This window comes from Phoca vitulina, unplaced genomic scaffold (genome assembly GCF_004348235.1).
Source record: "Phoca vitulina isolate PV1807 unplaced genomic scaffold, GSC_HSeal_1.0 scaffold4, whole genome shotgun sequence".
Taxonomy (NCBI): Eukaryota; Metazoa; Chordata; class Mammalia; order Carnivora; family Phocidae; genus Phoca; species Phoca vitulina.
In genome coordinates, this window is record NW_022589707.1 from 15,734,221 (window position 1) to 15,755,083 (window position 20,863).

At 46.6% G+C, this 20,863-nt stretch overlaps 1 protein-coding gene and 1 non-coding gene across 7 annotated transcripts in view; both read right to left on the reverse strand.

The window, feature by feature from the left end:
- Positions 1-1,118: 1,118 nt before the first annotated feature.
- Positions 1,119-20,863, reverse strand: part of NRF1 (nuclear respiratory factor 1) — a 140,677-nt gene continuing 120,932 nt past the window's right edge. For 4 of the 6 annotated variants that reach the window (XM_032401583.1, XM_032401582.1, XM_032401581.1 and 1 more), the window contains exon 12: positions 1,624-3,647. In XM_032401583.1, coding sequence (XP_032257474.1) covers positions 3,484-3,647 — 164 coding nt within the window. In that variant the 3' untranslated portion in view covers positions 1,624-3,483. Of the gene's footprint in view, positions 3,648-20,863 lie in introns of all 6 variants that reach the window. The other 2 variants (XM_032401586.1, XM_032401585.1) reach the window with 1 other exon arrangement.
- LOC116631183 lies at positions 12,050-12,154 on the reverse strand. Its single transcript, XR_004299125.1, has one exon. It is a non-coding gene; the product is annotated as a small nucleolar RNA U13 (small nucleolar RNA).

The following is a 20,863-nucleotide window of genomic DNA, read 5'->3' on the forward strand; positions in this document are numbered from 1 at the left end:
AGATGTAGGACTAAGAGCCAAGAATTCCTAGCCCAGTCTCAATTTCTGTGAGCACCGGATCTTTGCAGCCTGGATGATAAACTACTTAACGCAGAGGACCCTTAAGGAGATAAAAGGAGAGAACAGAACTCGTTCTGCTACAGCACTCCATCCAGACGGCACCTTATCACCCTGGGCTGCAACGATCTGCTCATACGAATGTCTCCTCCCATCTTGTTGCCCATGGGCACCTGCCAGGCTGTATTCATCGGACACATGGCAGGCTATCACCGAGTTAAACAAAACTGGCCCATGGGCCAGATCCGGTCGGCAGGTGTAGTGTTTTGTTTTTTTCCCCTGCAGAGTCTGTAAAGGATTTTTTGATTTGTTGTTGAAATCAGGACATCTGTACACAAATCTGGACTCCCCACCTTCTCTGGAAAATTATGAAGATGGGGCTCTAGGGCCCACATTGCTCCCACTTGGTGGCAATCTGCGGACAATTCTCTCCACTCTACCCGCCCCCACGCCTCCCCCCTCGCCCACCTGAGCCGCTTCCCCTTTACTGAGCAATTTTACCTACCAGGCCTCTGCAGCAGCTGCCGGTGGTGACTCAGGCAGTAATGGAAGCAAAGGTCTCCGTGAGCCCCACCAAAGAAAGTTTTCAACGCATGCTTGTTGAAAAGGCAGCAGCTGGGTCTTGCCAGGCAAACAGAATATACTATAGAGTGAGGTACCTCCAGAGAGAGGCTGGCCCCAGAAGGAGGTACTCTAGATAACCCAGCTGTTCCTGGGTGGCCAATGGCAGTGATGTTCGGTTGGTTTGGCTGCGATCGATCCTCTTTTTCGGTCCACCCTCTGGTGAAAATAGGCAACAGTGTGCCATCTGTTCAAGAAGGGGGAGAGGGGGTGCTAGCTTTATGAGCCACTGTCAGTCATGGCGGAAAACACCTCTGGTCTTCTCTATTCAATGATTTTAATCACTATCACCAGGAAACCGACCCAGGCATCCAATAACAAAGGGGTGGAGGGCATCGTTCGAGGCTGAGGCACAGAGCGGGCACAAACACGGAGGTGCCGAGCCACGGGGGGGGGGTGACGAAGGGCCTACAGCTGGGGCTGTGGCAGGAGGTACAGCCGGAAAGATGGCAGTTGCCGCAGGAAAGCAATGAGCCAGAGTGAGGACTTAGGGAAAACTTAATGGCTTGAGGCCTCTGCTTCAAGAATGATAATCCACTGTGATAGTGAACACCACTCCCGTGCAGGGAACCCCGATGGACAGGCGCCATCGCCCAGCCTGAGTTTTAATGTGGAATGCAATTAACCCCTAAAGAAAGAACTCCAGAGTAGAGTTTTCAAACCATCTTTAGAACTTTTCAAGTTAGATCCCGGCCCACCACCTGGCCCTGCACCCTCAGGACAGCCGTTTACAAAATGAATTCAGGCGCTGCTCCTGAGGTGGGCGCTGGCCGGGAGGCCCTGCCCCTGCCCTCGCTCCTTCCAGGGCTCTGCAACGTCGCGGAGCACCATTCAAAGACCACCGAGGTTGAGTACAAGCACCTTTCACAAAGCAGAAGAAGCCACCCCAAAGGAGTTCCAAGGGGCCAAGTGCTCCTATAGAGATGAACAGTCCCACTTCCTGTTGCCACATTTTAAACTATTTATTGAATGAGGCAGTAATAGACAGAATGGAAAACAACACAGAAACCATGCTCTGCTACTTGGGTTTTGCTTTTCTTCTTCTTCTTCTTCTTTCTCAAACTATTAGGAGGTTATTTCACCACAAAGGAACACGGACTTTAAAGCCCCTGAACAGCTTCACAATGACGATAAAAAATAATAATTAAAAAAATAACAAGTTGTAGAACTAGGACTGTTTATATGTAAATTTCCCTTCCCTCCCCCTATTACGTACAGAAAAAAACATACAAAGAACATTAGATAGTTTTATATAAAACAAGCAAATACAAGAATCTGAAACTTTTCTCAAAGGCTGAGCAAGATGTGAAGGATCTTTTAATGTCGCATTAAAAAAAACACATTAAATACACTATCACACATGGGGGCCCGGGAGGAGGGAGGAAGAGTTGTCCCTGTACTCAAGGAGCAGAGATTTGGCCTGTCGAGAAGTCAGGTGAATTTAGCCACTGGAGACTCAGGGCTTGCAGCTGAGATATCACAGAATTTAACAGTTACCGAGAACATCCAGACCGGTCAACACCTGTGAGGAGGAGGCTGTGGGGCCTGGCCCACCGGGCCGCACCTGGGAAAACTGCAGCGTCCCTTCTGAGACAGGGCCTGCCCCAGGGCTGCTGGAAACACCCAGGTCCCTTTCTCTTCCAAGGCCCCTCAGCATGAAGAGCAACCTTCCTCGAGCCGGGTGCCCCTGTCACTTCCAGTCTCCTCTGTTAAGCTACAGAAAGTTACTGGAAAGGAAAATATTGCTCCCATTGGTGTGCCCTGGTCTTTGAAGATTTTTCTCTCCCTCCTTCCTTTCCCCTTCCAACCCCTCCCCTCCCCGTCCCACTCTCTCCCCTCCAAGCACACGCCCACAAGCACACTTAACGCGCACGCGCTCCTCAAACCCTTAATACTTCTGTTACCTTCAGTTCATATACATGACCAATTCAGAACTGACCTTAAAACCAAAGCAACGTTTTAATAGTCATGAGATCAAGAAGGCTTCCTGGGAAGGGGAGGAGATGGGTGGCTGAAGAAATCCCTCTTGTCCCTGCCTGGAGCTTTCAGGACATTCACCTGCCCGTGGCAAGGTCAGCACCTGGGCCAGCCCGAGGAGCGTCTCGCTGCCAGACCATGAGGCCCCTGGACCTTGCAAACACAACTTCTGGACCCCACCCTGTTCTGGAACCTCCTTCCTCAGGTGAGTCCAGCAGGGAGAGTTCTGGGTGGCCACTGGGAGGCAGCTTTGGTGAAGGGCATGGTCACCTCCGCCTGAGTTTGTCAGTAGCTCAACGCATGACCCTGGTATGAACAAAAACTGGGTGACTGTGTCTGGCCACGTACCCTACACCCACTAAACTGGGTGAATTATTTTTTTCCACAGCTCACCTTAATTTCATACAGATAATTCCATGCGGGTTTCATATATATATATATATATATACATACATACATATATATATACTTTATATATATGTAAATGTGTATATCCATATGTACACATATACATATATTCACACTCACACATACACACACATAAGTATACACACATGTTTCTGCAGAAAGAAGTCCTGCCACAATTTGGCTTTTTCGGGACAGTGAAATTGACAACACAGTATCTTATTCCACCAATCCCAGAAAATCAAGAGTGGTGCTTTAAAAAATGCAATTCCAAAACCCACTGCCTTTCTTCCTTTTTAAAAAAAAGGTTAACAAAACTTTTCTTCCAAAGTCGAGAGACTTAATTCCATTTGATTGCACCTCTGCAAACGTGTAAAAAATTTTGAAGTAGACTAGAAAATGATGCCATCGTACGGCTGCATGTCACTGTTCCAACGTCACCACCTCCACAGCCTGGCCGTCCATGGTGACTGTGCTGTCCGATATCCGGGTGGTCACAGGGGCCATGGCCACCTGCACCGGCCCGTTGCCCTGGGCAAGGCTGGTTACCACAGTCTGGTACATGCTCACGGGGATCTGGACCAATCCTGGGGAGACAAAGGGGAGACTGTTGGTGGGGATCGGGCTCAGCCTCCCAGATGCTGGCTGGACAGAGCTACCAGCCCCAGCCCTTCAGGGCACCACTGTCAGCCTCATGTAATTGCCCACCGACTGTCCAGGCACAAATACATCCCTCCTCTTACCCACTGTCATTCTATAAAATGGAGTCTCAGGAAAGAAAGTTCGAAGAAACTGTGGAAATGGGCCCCAGGGCAGGGCCTCCCCAACTTGCCAGGAGATGAGCCTGCCTGCTTCTAATTTTAGGAAGCAAGGCTGGTGAGGTGTGAGCCCTCCTCCCCAGCCCAGCCCTCCTGACTGCCTCCTTCCACTGGGAAAGGCTGCCTTTAATTTTCTTTGATGTTCTGCTACCGACTTCTTCAATTGTCTGCCTGCCTATGCTGTTTCCCTCAGCTTGAAAAAATGTCTCCCTCAATCCTGTCCTGTTTTCTTGGCCACTGCCCCTTCCTTCAGTGTTTGCTTATTAAAAAAAGAGGGGGGGACTCCCGGGTGGCTTGGTCAGTTAAGCGTCCGACTCTTGATTTTGGCTCAGGTCGTGATCTCAATAAGGGTTGTGAGATTGAGCCCCGAGTCCGGCATGAGGTGTTCACACTGGGCGTGAAGCCTGCTTAGGATTCTCTCTCTTCCTCTCCCTCTGCCCTCCCCACCACTCTCAAAAAACAAAACAAAACAAAAACAAAAAACCTAGGGCATTGTTTTCTTGATTTTAGATCCACGAACTAAAATAGTAAAATTAAAAAATACATTTTGGGATCAACTTAAAATAAAAAGACCCAACTGTCTCCTAATATCACTATTATTGCACAGTAGAAAGGATGGTTTAACACAAAGAAAGGAAGAAACACATAATCGCAGAAAAGGGCAGTCCTTCCTAAGAAAGAAAAGTTGATAGTTTTATATGACATATTAAAGAAAAAAAAGGATTTCCAGTTAAATGAGGCAGAATAAATGCACATTATCAAGCTCCTCTTCCTCTTGAAACTAAAATTAGAATGAAGTGGGAGGAAGGATATCAATGAGGGATGTCAACATGTTTTTGGAAGATGAGAAGCAAATGTCAAGTGGTTCTGACTTGTCAGAGCAGTGGAAGCAGCAGGCCCTGTGTCCACGGAGGGAGCAGGACATGCAGGCCTCACTACCGCAGAAACAGACGAGGCTGAAAACAGGGATTGGTTAAAAGCGTGTATTCAACTTTATGAGACCAGTAGCTCTCACAAATCCCAACACCCAGACACCTTGACCTTTGTTGACAGGACATCTGAAGTTCCTCCACTGTACTGAGAAGCTGACCTGGAAAGGCCGGGAAAGACCACAGTGGTATCTGTTGGGTGGGGAAGTGGGGGGAAGACCCTGAAGTCCTGGCCTGCTGTGCTAGCCTACAGATCACCTCGCTGTGCCCTGCCCCGCCCGACAACCGGCTCTTACTCTTCAGGAACACAAGGTTGCAGACAAGGTCGGGGCGGGGGAAGTGGGGGGAGAAGAAAACAAAGGCCCCAGAACACTAATATCCTCAGAGAAGAGATTTGTATCATAAAAATGGGATGCTTTTCTTAAAAAGAAATATGAGGAAAACTTTAAAATAAAGAATCTAATAGATGAAATACATTCCAAAGAAAGCAGAAGATAAAGTCAAGGAAATTTCTCAGTAGAAAAGATTAAAAGATGGAAAGGAGAGAAAATACGAGACCATAGGGGTCCAACCTCTGATAAAAGAGAATTCCAAAAAAAAAAAAAAAAAAAAAAAAAAAAAAAAAAAAAGGAAATTATCAGACACACTGTAAATAAATTTCTAGAGCTGAAAAACGAATTCACATTGAAAAGGCCCATTAGATGCCCAGCAGACAAGATGACAAAAGATCAAGACACTAACATGCATCTTTGCAAAATTTCAGAACACCAGGGATAAAGCAAAGATCCTGAAAGTTTCCAGAAAGAAAAAAAAAAGTCCTACAAAGAACTGGGAGTTGGAATATTGTGGGACTTCTCAAAAGCAAGCCTAGAAACTAGGAGATCAAGGAGCAGATGCCTTCGAGTGTCTGAGAGAAAGTGCTTTCCAGCTAGAACTGTTTCCGGCCCAAGAAATGATACCGCTATCAATTGACTCTGAAGGCAGAAGAAAGGCATCTTCAGACCTGTAAGGGGTGGAAAAGCTGGCCACCCATGCATGCTTTCTCAGGAAGCTCTGAAGGATGTGCTCCAAAGCAACGAGAGAGAACTACACAAGAGGTGGCCGTGGGATCTAGGAGACAGAGAACCCACTGTGGAGAGCTGCGGGCAGGCTGAGGGGCCCCGGACCAGCGTTCTGCAGCAGGTCTGAGAGCACAGAGAGGGGAGACCGGCACGACGACCCGGGCACGAGTACTGAGAGGGGTTTTCCAGAAGTGGGGTAGAACTGGTGATTACTACCTAAAACACAGAAGGGAAAAAGCAAGTAGTAACTGTGATAATATACTTGTCTTAGCAGTGACCAGTTTTTATGTAGTTATAATAATATAAACATACAAAGTGGGTTATCAAGAAATTGTAATAATGTCTCAACTCAAGAAATAACGATTTAAGACTTTTAGAGCAGGAAAGATACACACCAGAAAGAGCGCGCATGAAGTGTTGCCTCTAAGGTATAAAAAAAGGCCTTTTAGTCCTCTTTGACATTTAAAGCCATATTATCACTTTGCTGAAAATAAAAACTAATTTTAAAAAGAGAATGTTTTATCAGAATATTTTCTAATGCAAAAAGAAACCCCAAAAAACAAAAACCATGTTATTTTACAATGTTAAATTATATCTGTTTTCTAGAGGAAAGTCTTGCCAGTTTTGGGATCCCTATTTGATGATACAACATGAAATAGGCTTGATGTTTTGTTTCGTGACAGTCATTTTTGGAAATCCAGGCTCACCCTGCTGTGTGTTAATAGGAATGGAGGGCCCGACCCACCCCCTGCTCACACTTGCTGTGCTGGGCCTGGAAGGAGGAGAGACCAGCCCACACTCACACACAAAGCTGAAAGGAGAGCAGGCGGAGGGCCCAGCACTGACCTCAGAATGCTGTGGGGTTCAGTTTCCCTCATCTAGACTTTGCATACGGCTCTTAAATGTCTCTAACCAATCCTCTTTCAGTTTACCTCTCCCTGCCACCCTAGAGATCTTTCTAGACCATGTCACTCCTCCATCTCAAACTGTTCAAATTCCATGTTGAAAAGGTTCCCAAAGGGGCACCTGGGTGGCTCAGTTGGTTAAGCATCTGCCTTCTGCTCAGGTCATGATCCCGGGCTCCTGGCATCAAGCTCAGCAGGGAGCCTGCTTCTCCCTCTCCCTCTCCCCACTGCTCTCTTGCTATCTCTCTCTCTCAAATAAATAAAATCTTAAAAAAAAAAAGGTTCCCAAAGCCTATTAAAAAATGTTCATGTTTGACATGGTATTCAAGACATCTCGTGCTCTACCCTGGTCTAGCTCTGCAGTCTCCCCTCCGTCCTTCACCACAGGCACTGTGTGCTTGGGGCACCAGCCTGGCTCCTCTCACCTCCCAACACAGTGGTCACACTCCTTCCTCTGGGCCTTTGCTCACATTGTTCACTACTGGGAGTCCCACACTCCCTACTCCTTCCCCTTTAAAGACTGGTTCAAAAAAAATATAATGAAAATGAAATTCAAAAAAATATATAATGGAAATGAAGTTTAAAAAAAACCCAAATAGGGGCGCCTGGGTGGCTCAGTCGTTAAGCGTCTGCCTTCAGCTCAGGTCATGATCCTGGGGTCCTGGGATCGAGCCCCACATTGGGCTCCCTGCTCTGCGGGGAGCCTGCTTCTCCCTCTCCCACTCCCCCTGCTTGTGTTCCCTCTCTCGCTGTGTCTCTCTCTGTCAAATAAATAAAATCTTTAAAAAAAAAAAAAATAAATAAAAATAAAAAATAAAAAAACCCAAATATAATGGAAATGAAATTAAAACAAAAACAAACACAAAAAAACGGGTTCCGTTGTCCCTCCTCTTGGAAGCTGGCCCCATCCCAGCCCCAGTCAATACTGACAGTGGCCCAGTGGGCACGGGCACAGGAATGCATCATCTGGCGTGGCCAGTAAATGTGTGTGGACAGGTCTTCCTGTTTGACAGAGGGCGACTTCAGGGCCAGGCGTGGCTCTGGTTCATGTGGTTTCCCACGGTGTGAGGTACAAGATGTGCCAGAAGGGCAACAGGCCAAGGGAGTCTATTAGTGGCCTCAGCAATGTGCAGCTGGGCCCTACCCCCGGCCTCTAGACTCCAGGCATAGCCTGAGTATGTGTGAAGACCGAACAACCCTTCCCCCCCGCAGTGTATTCATGATCATCATCGCTTCTGTCCTCTCTTCTGGTCATAGAGGTGAGGCAAAACTCATGAAGCAACGAAGAATGTCCCTGGCAAAGCCAGGATAGCTGTGTCCTCCTGCAAAGAAGCCAAATGCTGGCAAACAGCAACTAACCTAGAAGCAAAGACCAGTCTTGTTTCTTTATTCTCGCTTCTGAGCCTGATACAGATCCAAAAGCTCCAAACTGGGGGAACAAGTTGCACCCTTGATAAATACAGGGACCACTGTGAGCAGGGAGACTTCCTCACGGTGAACCACCAGCCTGGGATCGGGGTGTCACGGGGGTAGGGGTGGATAGAGACTTAAAGAATTGTCATAGTTACATCTCTGGTTTATGATATGTTTTCGTTTCCTATGCCACATCCAACACTGTTGTTACAAGTTTTAGTATCATGGAAGATTTGCTCCAGGATAAAATGGAGAAAAGGGCAAATGCAGAGATATCTATTGGCTGCCATTGCTATAACCAGAACATTCTTCTGAACACAAACTGATCCTGTTGCCTTCTTTTACAATTCTTCAGTGGCCCGTGGGGTATCAGGTCCAAATCCCCTTGCAGGATTTAAACCCTTATGTCAGCCCCTATCGTTCAGTTCAGCCTAGTGACCACGAATCGCCACCCGCTTTACACTCCAATCAGGTGAATGACCTGATTGAGTCCCCATGACATGCGCACAACCTTCACTTCTGCCTGGGATGATGTGCCGGGACTTGCTCCTCGAATGGGCTCCTGTTCTTCCCTCCACAGTCACAGTTAGTGGCAGTCCCTCCTCCTTGGCCTTAGCCCCTCTTCGGAGGTCCCGAGCCCTCTGTACTGGCCTCCATGGAGGCAGTGACCGTGTTCACCATCACTGTTTGCATGTCTTGTCTTTGGGAGGACTGTCAATTTCTTGAGGGATGGAGTCTCCATCTTTGAGTCCTCAGCAATCGGCGGGGGCTCAGTAATGATTCCTGCACTCATGGAGGGAACCTGCCTTCTGAGGTTGCACAGGTGTCCCTTCCAGAGACGGGGTAATTGAAGTGGCCCCGTCTGAGGGTTATGAGGCAGTTTCAGAGCGGGAACTCCCAGTCCAGAGAACGTTCAAGTAAAAAGGACTACATTCAGGACTCATCCAAAGAAAACCACTTTTAAAAGATTTCATCTTCTGGGTGCGCCTGGGTGGCTCAGTTGGTTAAGCGCCTGCCTTCGGCTCAGGTCATGATCCCAGGGTCCTGGGATCGAGTCCTGCATCGGGCTCCCTGCTCAGCAGGGAGCCTGCTTCTCCCTCTCCCTCTGCGCCCCTCCCCCTGCTCGTGCTCTTTCTTACTCTCTCTCTCAAATAAAATCTTAAAAAAAAAAAAAAAAAAAAGATTTCAGGGACGCCTGGGTAGCTCAGTTGGTTGTGTCTGCCTTTGGCTCAGGTCATGATCCCAGGGTCCTGGAATCCAGTCCCACATCAGACTCCTTGCTCAGCAGAGAGCCTGCTTCTCCCTCTGCCTGCCACTCCCCCTACTTGTACTGTCTCTCTCTGTCAAATAAATAAAATCTTTAAAAAAAAATAAAGATTTCATCTTCTGTATTTCACCTCACGATCAGGAAAGGAATAAATTTGGCCTCTACAACTGCATGATGAAGTGACTCCTACACAAAGCGGTCTTGAGAGTGAATGGTGACAGCAACTGCATCTCTGAAAAGCTTTACGGAGGGCAAAATTCCATGCACGGGGTCATTTCCTAGCCCCAAATGCCTTGAAATTCCAAGGCCATTATTTTCAGTCTACCTCCACCTTAAATCTGCGCATTACCATCCTGCTGTGGGGATTTTAGAATTTTGGAATCTCTCTCTCTCTCTCTCACAAACAGCCATTTTGGCATGGGATTAGATTAAATCGTCTCAGCGGCTCTGACCCAGAGGCCTTCCTGTCTACGGAGGGGCAGGGGGAGGGGCCAGAGGCCTGCAAGCCAGCGCACTAAGTCGGTGGCTGCCCTTGGAGGAGAGATGATTAAACGCTGAGGTACAGTAATCAGGCTGGGATTGTCCCTGCATCTGCTCAGCCCGGCCCTGATTAGCCCTAATCTAGAAGGCGTATGTTAATCTCAGTTTGTATTCTGGGTCATTTTGATTGATTAAGCAACAGGAAGCCCTTCACATTCTACTTTAAAGGTTGGAAGTTCTCTTTTTTGTTTTTCCGAGAGACCCTGTACAATCCTAGCAGTATGTCTCTTAGCATTTGTATAGCACTTTTCAAAGCCCTCTTACATCCACCGTGTCTCATCTGGTTTTTGCTAAAACCCTAGAGAGCAGGCAGGGCAGGTGGTCCTCCCTGTCACAAATGATAGGCAAGTTCCTTTGGCAAAAACATGGACTTACCCTAAAGGGACATGTTATAAAGTCCTGAAGATTTAGTACCCTAGTCTCTAGGACCCCAGTATTTCAAAGCCGTAAGAAACCTTAACATTCATTCAGTTTAGTAAATCCCTTTCTTTTTCTTTTTAAACTCAAAAGTAAACAGATAAAAAGGTTATTAAAAAAAAAGTAAACATGGAGCAAGAGAGACTGAGTGGTCTTTGCCCCAAGATGACTGAGTTGTGGCAAAGCCAGGGTTCCAGGCTCTCGATGTGGGAGTCTTTCCATGCACCCACCCGCCTGACCATGGAAGACACGCTGGCAGGGACCTGGAAAGTCTCTCTTTGGGCTCATCGCTGCCTCTCCCCTCAGGCTTCCAGGCAAGGTTTACAGAATTGGCCAAACTGGGAAGAGGCTAAAGGTGCCTCAGGAGCCACAGGTCCCAGGCACAAGGATTTCCCTGTCTGACAGCAGTGAGACTAAAATCCCTGGAAGAACTGCTGACTCTGGGACCTCATTTCCCTGTAAAAGACAATGAGACCGACCCTGCTCATTTCTCCCCTGCCTGGTGGGTATCACATACTCGAGCCCACATGGTCAAACACACTCCTCCCAGTCTTCCCCCGGGGCAGCAAGTGGCCATCACAACCCTCCAGCTGCCTTCACAGTCATCTTTGACTTCATATGCGGTACATCAGCAAATCCTGTCAACCTGCCCTTCACATATAAACCTGGAGTTACGCCACTTCTCTTTGCTGCCTCCCTGGACAAAATCCTATCATCTCTTGCCAGGACTACATTTAAAAAAAAAAAAAAAAAATTTTTTTTTTTATTAGAGACAGAGAGCGTGTGTGCGGGAGGGAGGCGCAGAGGGAGAGGGAGAGAGAGAACCTTAAGCAGGCCCCATGCCCACAGGGAGCCCCAGCATAGAGCCTGATGTGGGGCTTGACCCCACGACCCCGAGATCATGACCTGAGGTGAAGTCAAGAGTCGGATGCTCAACTGACTGAACCACGCAGGTGTCCCGCCAGGACTATGTTTTATCTTCCTTTGTAATCGCCCGACTTCAGCCCTTGCTCCACTATAGCCGGAGGGATCTTCGAAAACCTCCACATGACATGATGGGTATCAGGACAGCCTCTGAAAATTCAGATGCCTGGGCTAGGTTGGTCTGATGCAGCTCACACGCTTCAAAGGCTTCCTTTCAAGTCAGATGACCTTCTCAGGGAGGACACGCAGGGAGACTGACCTCCAAGGCGGCCAGGCTTCTACTCAGAGTGCTCCAAGGAGACCCCGGCACAGGGTCCGTTTTCGAGGGACCTGATCATCTCACCAGGGCCATCATTTCGCACAAGGTGATCGTCTGCCTCTTACGTTTCCCCCCTTTCAGGAGAATCTCGATTTTAACAGATACTTCATTTTGAAAAATAGGTAACACAGAGAGGGCATAGTATAGTGTTGAAAAAAGTCAGTCTCCCTCCCAGAGGTAACTACTGTGGCTAGTTTCTTGGCCGGTCTGTAGTCTACTGAGATTGTGCACTTGGAAACGTGTGTATGTGTGTCTGTGTCTCTTCCCCATTTGAACAATGCACCTCGCTTTTTCGGGATCTTTACTTACAAGTATGAACAGAGTGGCTTTATTTTTTTTTTTTTTTAGTGCCTACAGAGTATTCCACTTGCATGAAGGTGCTTAATGTTTTTTTCACGTCAGACGGGTCACGTGTTGCCGTTGTAACAAGGTCTGAGCGAGGCACACGGCGCACAACAGTGTGAGCGCCCCCATCATCGTGCTTATGAACTACGGAAGGATCTACAGGTGCTTGACTTTGATTAACCAGCACTCTTGACGCCTCACACCTCGGCTTTCCAATCTTTGGCTGTCGTGCCAAATGTCCTGCAATTTCTCACAAATGTGAGGATAACCACCAAAGAGACAACTTCTTAAGAGGCGATTTATACTTTAAAATTTCCTAGGTGCAGTAATGGGGGAACTCTTAACTGTTCTGCTCAGCCCAGTTCCTTTCAAGACTCAAAATAATCTACCTCTAGTAGTGGGATTTAAGATTAAGGCATGATAAGTGACAGGGGAATATACTTTTGGACAGACATCTGTCTTCGAGCCTCTCATATCACATTACATGGGTGGCAGATAATGCCATCACCTCATAAGCCCGGTCTCGTCTTCTAATACAAGTGACCATTTGCTCATGTTAAGGGGCTTGGCCTTGTTGTCTGCAGAACAGGAGGCCATGAGGCTTACAGTGGTCCGTCTCTGATGGTGGCACCAGGGGAGGCTTTGTGGTAGACCATGGGCGCCAATGAGAGTGACTCGGAAGGTTAGGGTCACAGCCTTGCACACTCTGTGAATTTATCATTCATGAGCTGATCTACTCTGTTCCTGACCTCTCCTGAGGTAATGAGTTTCATCACTTACCTACTGGATAATGGACCACACACACATGTGTACGTGTGTATGTGCACATATGCGATTTATTTACTTAGGGGAATTCATTTACTTTTCCTCAAGACTAACTCTTTTAGTATTCTGTGATTTGATGAATATGTCTACATATCAATTAGCTAAATCTTCCTGAAATATCGTTTGGCAATGGCCATCCCATCCCACCAAAAAACCCACAAAACAAAACAAAAAACCCTCAACTTTGGTGGCTGTGTACTATGGGAAAAATAAGTCCAAATAGCTATCGGTTTGAAGGATTACATCAGCCTTTCCCACAAATGCTCTACATTTTCTCTTCATTACAACCATACCTGTCCCCTTAGTGTACCCTCACCACCACATATGTTGCTCAGGCAGATCCCTCCGCCTAGCACTATCCCCTGTCAATGCAAGTCCCATTCTTCCAAGAATTTCCACATCTTTCCTGGAGTCACCCCAGACAGAACAGCCCACCAGGAGGTTCTTCCCCTCCTGTGATTTTCCTCCCTCCACTATCTGGCATCAGCTCTGTGCTAACCTGTTTCTGAGTAGTTACTGTTGTCCTCTGTAATCTGCTTGCTTAGACTTTGGCAGGACTGTGTCTTTAAATACTGAGTAGCCTGAACATGGTAGATGCTTAATAATTAAATATGACTATAGATCGTGTTCCTCATGATTTTCAGAAATTTGGTCACATTCCTATCAGCCTTGGCCTCCACAGACTGAAGGCCTTGGGACTTTTCACTCTGTTCCCGGGTGCAGTGGGATTTTCACAAGACTCCCAAGGCAGGGTAGCCAAACGCTGTAGGGTAGCTCAGGTGCACCGTGTGCAAGGGTACAACAGGCTGTTTTATTTCCATGAAAGGCTTGCCAGTCAGACTACACGTGACTCCTGGCTATGCCGCCGAATGGCTTGTGAACCTCGCTTTCCTTAAATGTAAAAGGGCAGTTACTCATCTCATGGGGCCACTGAGGGCTAGACGCGCCGATGTAGGCGAAGTCTGGTGCGGTGCCTGGCGCACAGTAGGTGTACCATAAATGTCAGCTACGTTTCAAAGATGACTCTGAATGAGAGGCTTGATGAAGTCTGCTGGGGTCCCAGGCATTCGACTAAAGCTCTCGGCAAACAGAAATGAAAGCAGAGACAGCACAGATCTCCTTTCAGCAGTGATGTGTTCCTGCCAGGAAGCACACCATTCGCCAAAGGCCTTCAAAGATGTAAAGATTAGAGATAAAAGCCACGAAATCAGGGCAGATGGACTGGGGGGCAGGTCCTTTCTGAAACGCAGTGCGGCGGCGCCCGGACGTCTATGGACTAGCTGCCGACTCAGTGCGTTGGTAAATGAATAATCCAGGCAGAACCACTAATCAATGGTAAGAACGTTAAATATACGGTCAGGGGCAGGAGGATATGACGTCATCACTCTGATAAATTTCTCAACCCCTCCAGATAATAACGACATAGGCTCCAGCACAGCAGAGCACAGTTACGCGCCCGGCCATGGTCACCCGGAACCAGACTGCCCTGCCCCCACCCCACCCCGCGACAAGATAGAGCAGGACAGACAGCCTCAGGAAGAATGGGCCTTTCATTTGCCCTCACAATCTGGGAAACCTTTGGGAATTGTTGTTTGCTGTAACTGAATCTTTCAGCCCAAAGGCCTTCCAAGTTGGTCATGGAAATATCTTTAGTTGGGAGAAAAATATTGATGGCTGTGAGAGAAAACTAGCTAAACAAAGAAACTTATCAAATAAACACAACATCTGGTGGGAGAGAAAGAATTTTTTTTAAACATATATTTATTTATTTTAGAGAGGGAGAGTGTGTGTTGGGGGGAGGGCAGAGGCGGGGAGAGGGAGTCCCAAGCAGACTCTGGGCTAAGCGTGGAGCCTGACATGGGGCTCGATCCCATGACCCTGAGACCACGACCAAGAGTCTGACGCCCAACTGACTGCACCACCCAGGCACCCGAAGAGAAAGAATTCTTAAAACCCAAAGGAAAAATTTACAGTATAAAACCTTCTGCAGTTTATGGATGTGAAAGCTAGCTACAGGTATCAGGAAAATGCTGGCTTAAATGGGGGAACCAGAAAACTGTACCTGGAAAGGATAGGAATAAATAAGTAAGAAATAAAGCTACGAATTATATTAAGTAAGTTCTGCAGTTTTTAAAGAGCCATCAAGTGTTATCTTCAGGTGTTTCAAGGGGTGACAGGCAGGAGGTAAGTCCTTTAAAGTCTTATTTGCAGGCTTGAAAAAGAATTTACACCAGTGACTGATGTCTAAGGCAAGCCACTATTATACGAAGAAAAATAGGCATTAGGTATGTACTGGTATAGAGATGGGAGAACATGAAAGGAAATCAGGGAAAGAAGCTAGTCAAGTAGGCGGGTGGCAGATAAAGAGGCCGAGAATGACAAACAGGGACCAGATGGAAAGAGGACAGTCACAGGGCAAAAAGGGGAAGATCATGAAAAGAATGTCAATGTCAAATGAAAGGAGATCCAGGGAACCTTCCTGATACTAACACAAGGAGGAAACAGAGAAAAAGTATTTCTCTTCCAGTCGTTCTGTTTCTGTTACATTAGCTGCTTCTGGAACATTTAATCTTTCTTTTCCGTGTTTTCTAACTCCATGGCTTTTGGGTGCATTTGAGGGATTTACGGATTAAAACATGTATTACACCTGGCGTGCCGAGTATGCTCAGAAGGCCCAGAGCAGCCTTGCCGGTGCCTTGGCATGACGGGCACTTCTTGGCACACGAGGTGTTCTCCCCTCTCGCTAGACAATGTCACCCCTCTCGGAAAAACCACTTTCTGTGATAACTTCCATAGCAGAGATTCTGTCCTTTGCCTGATTTTTCAGACCACCAGGAAATTCCTCTTGCCCTCATCCCATAAGCCAAATGTTAAAAATAAATTCATTTTTACTTTATTAGTAAGTGTACTTCAAAACATATTTTGGAGGTAAAATTTCACAGTTTCCTTTTGAAACTACTGGAATGTCCAGGAACATTAACGAAGTCAGGGTTTTGTGCTTCAGGACCACTGTGGTGTACTATCCTGCAGGCTGAGCTCCCAATGTAGGGCTGAACGAGCTGACTCCAAGGCCTGCTGATCTGCCCGATAGGGCTTTAAACTGAAAATGGCAGGAGAGAAAAGTGTTCACCTAAAGTTTGCTCAGGAGGACATCTGATCTGACTGTATAGAGAAGGGCAGGAGATGCCTAGTAAAATCCAGAAGAAATCCCTGGGAAGAAGGGGGACACTCAAGGTCCCCCAAGTCTGTGCACCAGTAGATAGGGTATGAGCAATATGTAAAGTGTTGATTTTTTTTTTTAGGATTTTATTTTTAAGTAATCTCTACACACAACATGGGGATCGAACTTATAACCCCAAGATCAAGAGTCACATGCTCCACTGGCTGAGCCAGCCAGGTGTCCCAAAAGTGTTGATATTTTTATTTTTATTATTTTAATTTTTTTATTTTTATTAAAGATTTTTATTTATTTATTTGAGAGAGAGAGAATGAGAGAGAGCGAGTACATGAGAGGGGGGAGGGTCAGAGGGAGAAGCAGACTCCCTGCCGAGCAGGGAGCCCGATGCGGGACTCGATCCAGGGACTCCAGGATCATGACCTGAGCCGAAGGCAGTCGCTTAACCAACTGAGCCACCCAGGCGCCCAGTGTTGATATTTTTAAATAGAAAGAAGAAGGGGGTGGGGAGATGGGGTAACTGGGTGATGGGCATTAAGGAGAGAACGTGATATAATGAGCACTGGGTGTTATATACAACTGACAAATCCCTGAATTCTACCTCTGAAACTAATAATACACTATATGTTAATTAACTGAATTTAAATTAAATTTATTTTAAAAAATTAGAAAAAAATAAATAGAAAGCAGAGCCAAGATGATAGAAACCTTAGGGGAAAGTCACCCTGCTAAGAATTTGCAGAAGTCAGACGTAGAAATGAATGCAAGAGCCAATCAGGAGTTACCCAGAGTTAGGAATGGAGATTTATTTATTTTTCTGTCATTATTTTCAGTTTTTTTTTAATTAGGGAAAATTTCAAATAGGCACAAAAGGAGAGAGACTAGCACAAGGAACCCTGTCCCCGCTGCCCCACACCGCAAATGTACCCACCATCCAGCCCTCGCTTCTTCTAACCCAACAGGCATAGATTGAGGCACAAAAGCTTCCAAAGATGTTCTACTGTTTTTCAACCCCTCACATTTAGCACAATCTGTAGAGTACTATTTAGAAAGCAAACAAACACTAAAAAATTCTAAAAGCACATAAAGAGCAGAATTAAACTGGCTTTTGGCAGTTAAGACACCTGAAGACAGCAGATTGTAAAGTAGAAATAAATAGTTATGGGGTCTGATAGTCACAGAAAGAAATCTATCTCAATAAACTTCATTTTGTTCAACTGTTTATCCTGCCTTTCCTATCTGGACTGTATCTAGCATAACCAAATTGATAATGGGGACAAGTTCTTTACAAAAGAATTCCAGCTTCTGCCAGAAAGGCAGAAGGAATGATAACACTAGAGGAATCTCCATGTTGTTATCTCCGCACAAAATCATCAACGGCTAAGACCATTCGGGTGGCTGGAGGACGGGCCGGAGAGCAGAGGGGCTCCGACATCCATGTGGGACGCAGCGCCTCTGGGACCCTACCCTGTGGCCGCTCCTGCTTTCGCCAGAGACAAGCCCCCGTGATGCTCGGTCAGCCAGACAGAGTCTGACAACACAGAACTTTCTAACTTTCTTTTCTTTTCTTTCTTTCTTCCTTCCTTTCTTTCTTTCTTCCTTTCTTTCTTCCTTCCTTCCTCCCTCCCTCTCTTTCTTTCTAAGATTTTATTTACTTGTCTCAGAGAGAGAGAGAGCACAAGCGGGGGGAGCGGCAGTCAGAGGGAGAAGCAGGCTCCTTGCCGAGCAGGGAGCCCGACATAGGGCTCGATCCCGGGACTGTGGGATCACGACCTGAGCCGAAGGCAGACGCTTAACCGACTGAGCCCCCCAGGTGGCCCAACACAGAACTTTCAAAAAGCACGAGCAAGACGGGCCCCCGGAATGTGGTGCGGAGGAGCAGCAACAGAACACTGCCACCCCTGTATGCCCCGGCGCCCGGCGTACAAAGCCATCCCAACACCCTCCCACGGAGGGTTTTACAAATCCTTCGGTAACCATGCCAGCACACCGAGTGCTAATGGTGTGCATGTTTATAAAAGGCGATCTCACAGTCAGCTCTTAGTTGAGCCGAAGGGAGGGTCAGCCATTTCTCCGATACCTCCCCTCTAAACTGGAATTTATGATGTGCTTTTCTTGTAGCAGACTTACTTTCCTAATAATGTCTTCCTTGAGCTAATATGAAAACTAATTTGTATTCCTTAAGTACCCAGCAGCTGGGTTGGGGGTGGAGGAGATGGTCCAGGCTTACGCTGGATTGTTGGGAGAAACTGTCTAAGGATTTAAAATGTGTCATGACTAATTTGCATGACAGAATCTGTATGTGGCAACTGAGAGTTGACTATATTTACATTTATAAAACGGACAGCTACTCTGTCTTATAGGGCTGCTATGAGGATAAGGAACGTTATAGTTACATGATTTAAGTTCTGGAGAAAAAGGACAAGATCGAAATTTGAGGTAGTTTTGTTATTTCACATAGGTTTCCTCTCGGGAGTCAAAGCTACCATGCAGTCGCTACCAGAGGCAGACAAATGGAGGAAGCAAGATTCAAGATCCTGCCCTTGGTCCCCAGAGTTGTTAGAAATGGAAGGTACCACCAGCTCAGTGGTCCAGCCCAGAGTGTTGTCCGCACTCCATGTTGTACACAAAATGAAGAATTCACATACACACCCTTGGCCCTTGAGCATTTGCACGTTCTCGTTAGTCAGAAAACTCTCCAAACAGCAGGGCCGTGAAAGCTTAAGGAGGGGAAGACCAGGGAGTAGCCCAGCTGAAAGTGGACCTTCCTAAAATTAAAGTCCTTTCTCATGGTTATAATTCATTACTATTATTTTGGGCGTATGTGAGGGGTGGGGAAAGGCCATGAGATTTTTGGAGGCAAACAATTTTTTTAAGGTGGGAAGATAAAGATCACAATCTAAGTAATATGGCTGGAAGGAGTTGTTCCAAAAACATCCAGGCAAATTCCAAATTCCCTTTTTCCCTTCCAACAAAGCTGAAATAGAAACTCCAAGGCTGGCAAAAGCAGTCAAGAAACCATTTCAAAAAGTTCCGACTAATCTCTAACACAGTGCTGTCCGCCAGAACTCACTGTAAAGATGGCCACGTTCTATTTGTGCGCTGGTCAATATGGTGGCTGCAGAGCACATGAAATGTGGCCGTAGGACGGAGGAGCTCAATCTTTACTTTGACTTTAATTAAAGTTTAAATAGTGCAGCTCTAAAACCTTTCCCGAGCTTCCAGTGAACCACCTCCACAGCATAAACATGCCTCAATCGTGCGCACACTGTAGAACACGGTAAGAGTTGCCTTTGTTAACTGGAAACTCAATCTGAAACTGGATGCTCTGCATTCACCTAAAATATGTTTTCCTCGCATTTCCCTTATTTATATCAGGGTTGTTGTTTTCTTCTTCCCCCTTTGCTGCTCTACCCCATCAACTTATTTTTAACACCACCTCCCCCTCCCCCAGGGCCCCCAGGTGAGAAACTCTACCAGCATCGGAGAACAATATAGCACAGCTCTGCAGTATAGGACTACGAGCAGTACGGAAAGGCTGGGCTGGGCAAAACCCGAAGAATTGCTGGACGCCGGCTTCGGGAGCCAATCTGATAGCAAGGTTTGTCTCAGAGCAGTGTCTCAGTTTCCAGATTTAGACCCCTTCAGTGATTTTCAGATCCAATTGCTAGCTTTACAACGGAAAAGATGTGTTTATCAATTTCACTTCGAAAACCCCATTTAGCCTCTGAAAATCTCTAAAGAGGGGCCTTTCTAATAATGAAGATTTGGTGTAATTATAATGTCACAGGCAATTGTCCTGACAAAGCAAAACCAATATGTCTCCTTGCTGGGTCTTTGCTCTCAGTCTGACCAACAGGAGGAGAAAAGAGGCTTTGTCAGGAGCAGATGTGCAGTGGGAGGCCCCGGGGAAGCAGATCTGCTGAATGGGGCAGGTGCCACTTAGACATTCACTTTACTGACTCCAACCACAACCTCCCCTTCATTTGATATCCTGCTTTTGGCAGGAGGATGGGGAGAGAGCATCATACAAAAAGGAAGCGTGTTTATCCTGTTCAGATTACGGCTCTGCCAGGCCGCTGCTGCTGGGCTCTGCACATTTGCTCTTTATTAAGCAAATGGTGGTGCTGGGAAGTGAATCCCTGTATTTACACAGGTAACCTGAGAGCCAGAGGGCCCCAAACCATACTGGCTGCGATGTACAAGCTATCAGAGTTAATAACAGTGCGCTGACATTCCTTCAAAATCCTAATGGAAGCATAAATAAAAAGAGGAAAGTCCACTTTCCCCAAGACTCTTAAAGACTTCATTCTGTAGGAGTTGTTCCTGTCATGATATTCTGGTTCTTGTGTGAACCTTTTTACATGCTCAATTAAAACCTACTTTTTCATCCACGTATTAAACAGAAATGACTCCAATTAAAGTTGTCCAATTATGGCTCTGGATTTGGTATGCCAAAAAAAAAAAAAAAACCACAAAAAAAACAATTCCCTTTACAGAATATTACCTGCAATGACAGGCACCAAGATTCTGCTGGAATCATCTAAGACCAGAATCTGTCTTTCGAATACAAAGACTCAGAAAGATGTGGGGACCTAAAGGGAAGGAGAATGAGATAAGGACACATGTAACTTGGCCCTCATGACACTGGGGATGGAGAGGAGACTGGTCAGTCCATCTGCCAGGTGGCAGGCACCACTTGGGAATCTCTGCCCTGAAGCTCTGGTCTGAGTCTTTTGCCCAGAATGTCCCTGGCTCACCAAGGTCCCCCAGCTGAGAATACCTGACACAGTCAGACCAAGGAGTTGTGAAGGTATGCCAACCTAGCTTGACAATGTATGCTAATTCCCTCCGGGGCCCTGGGG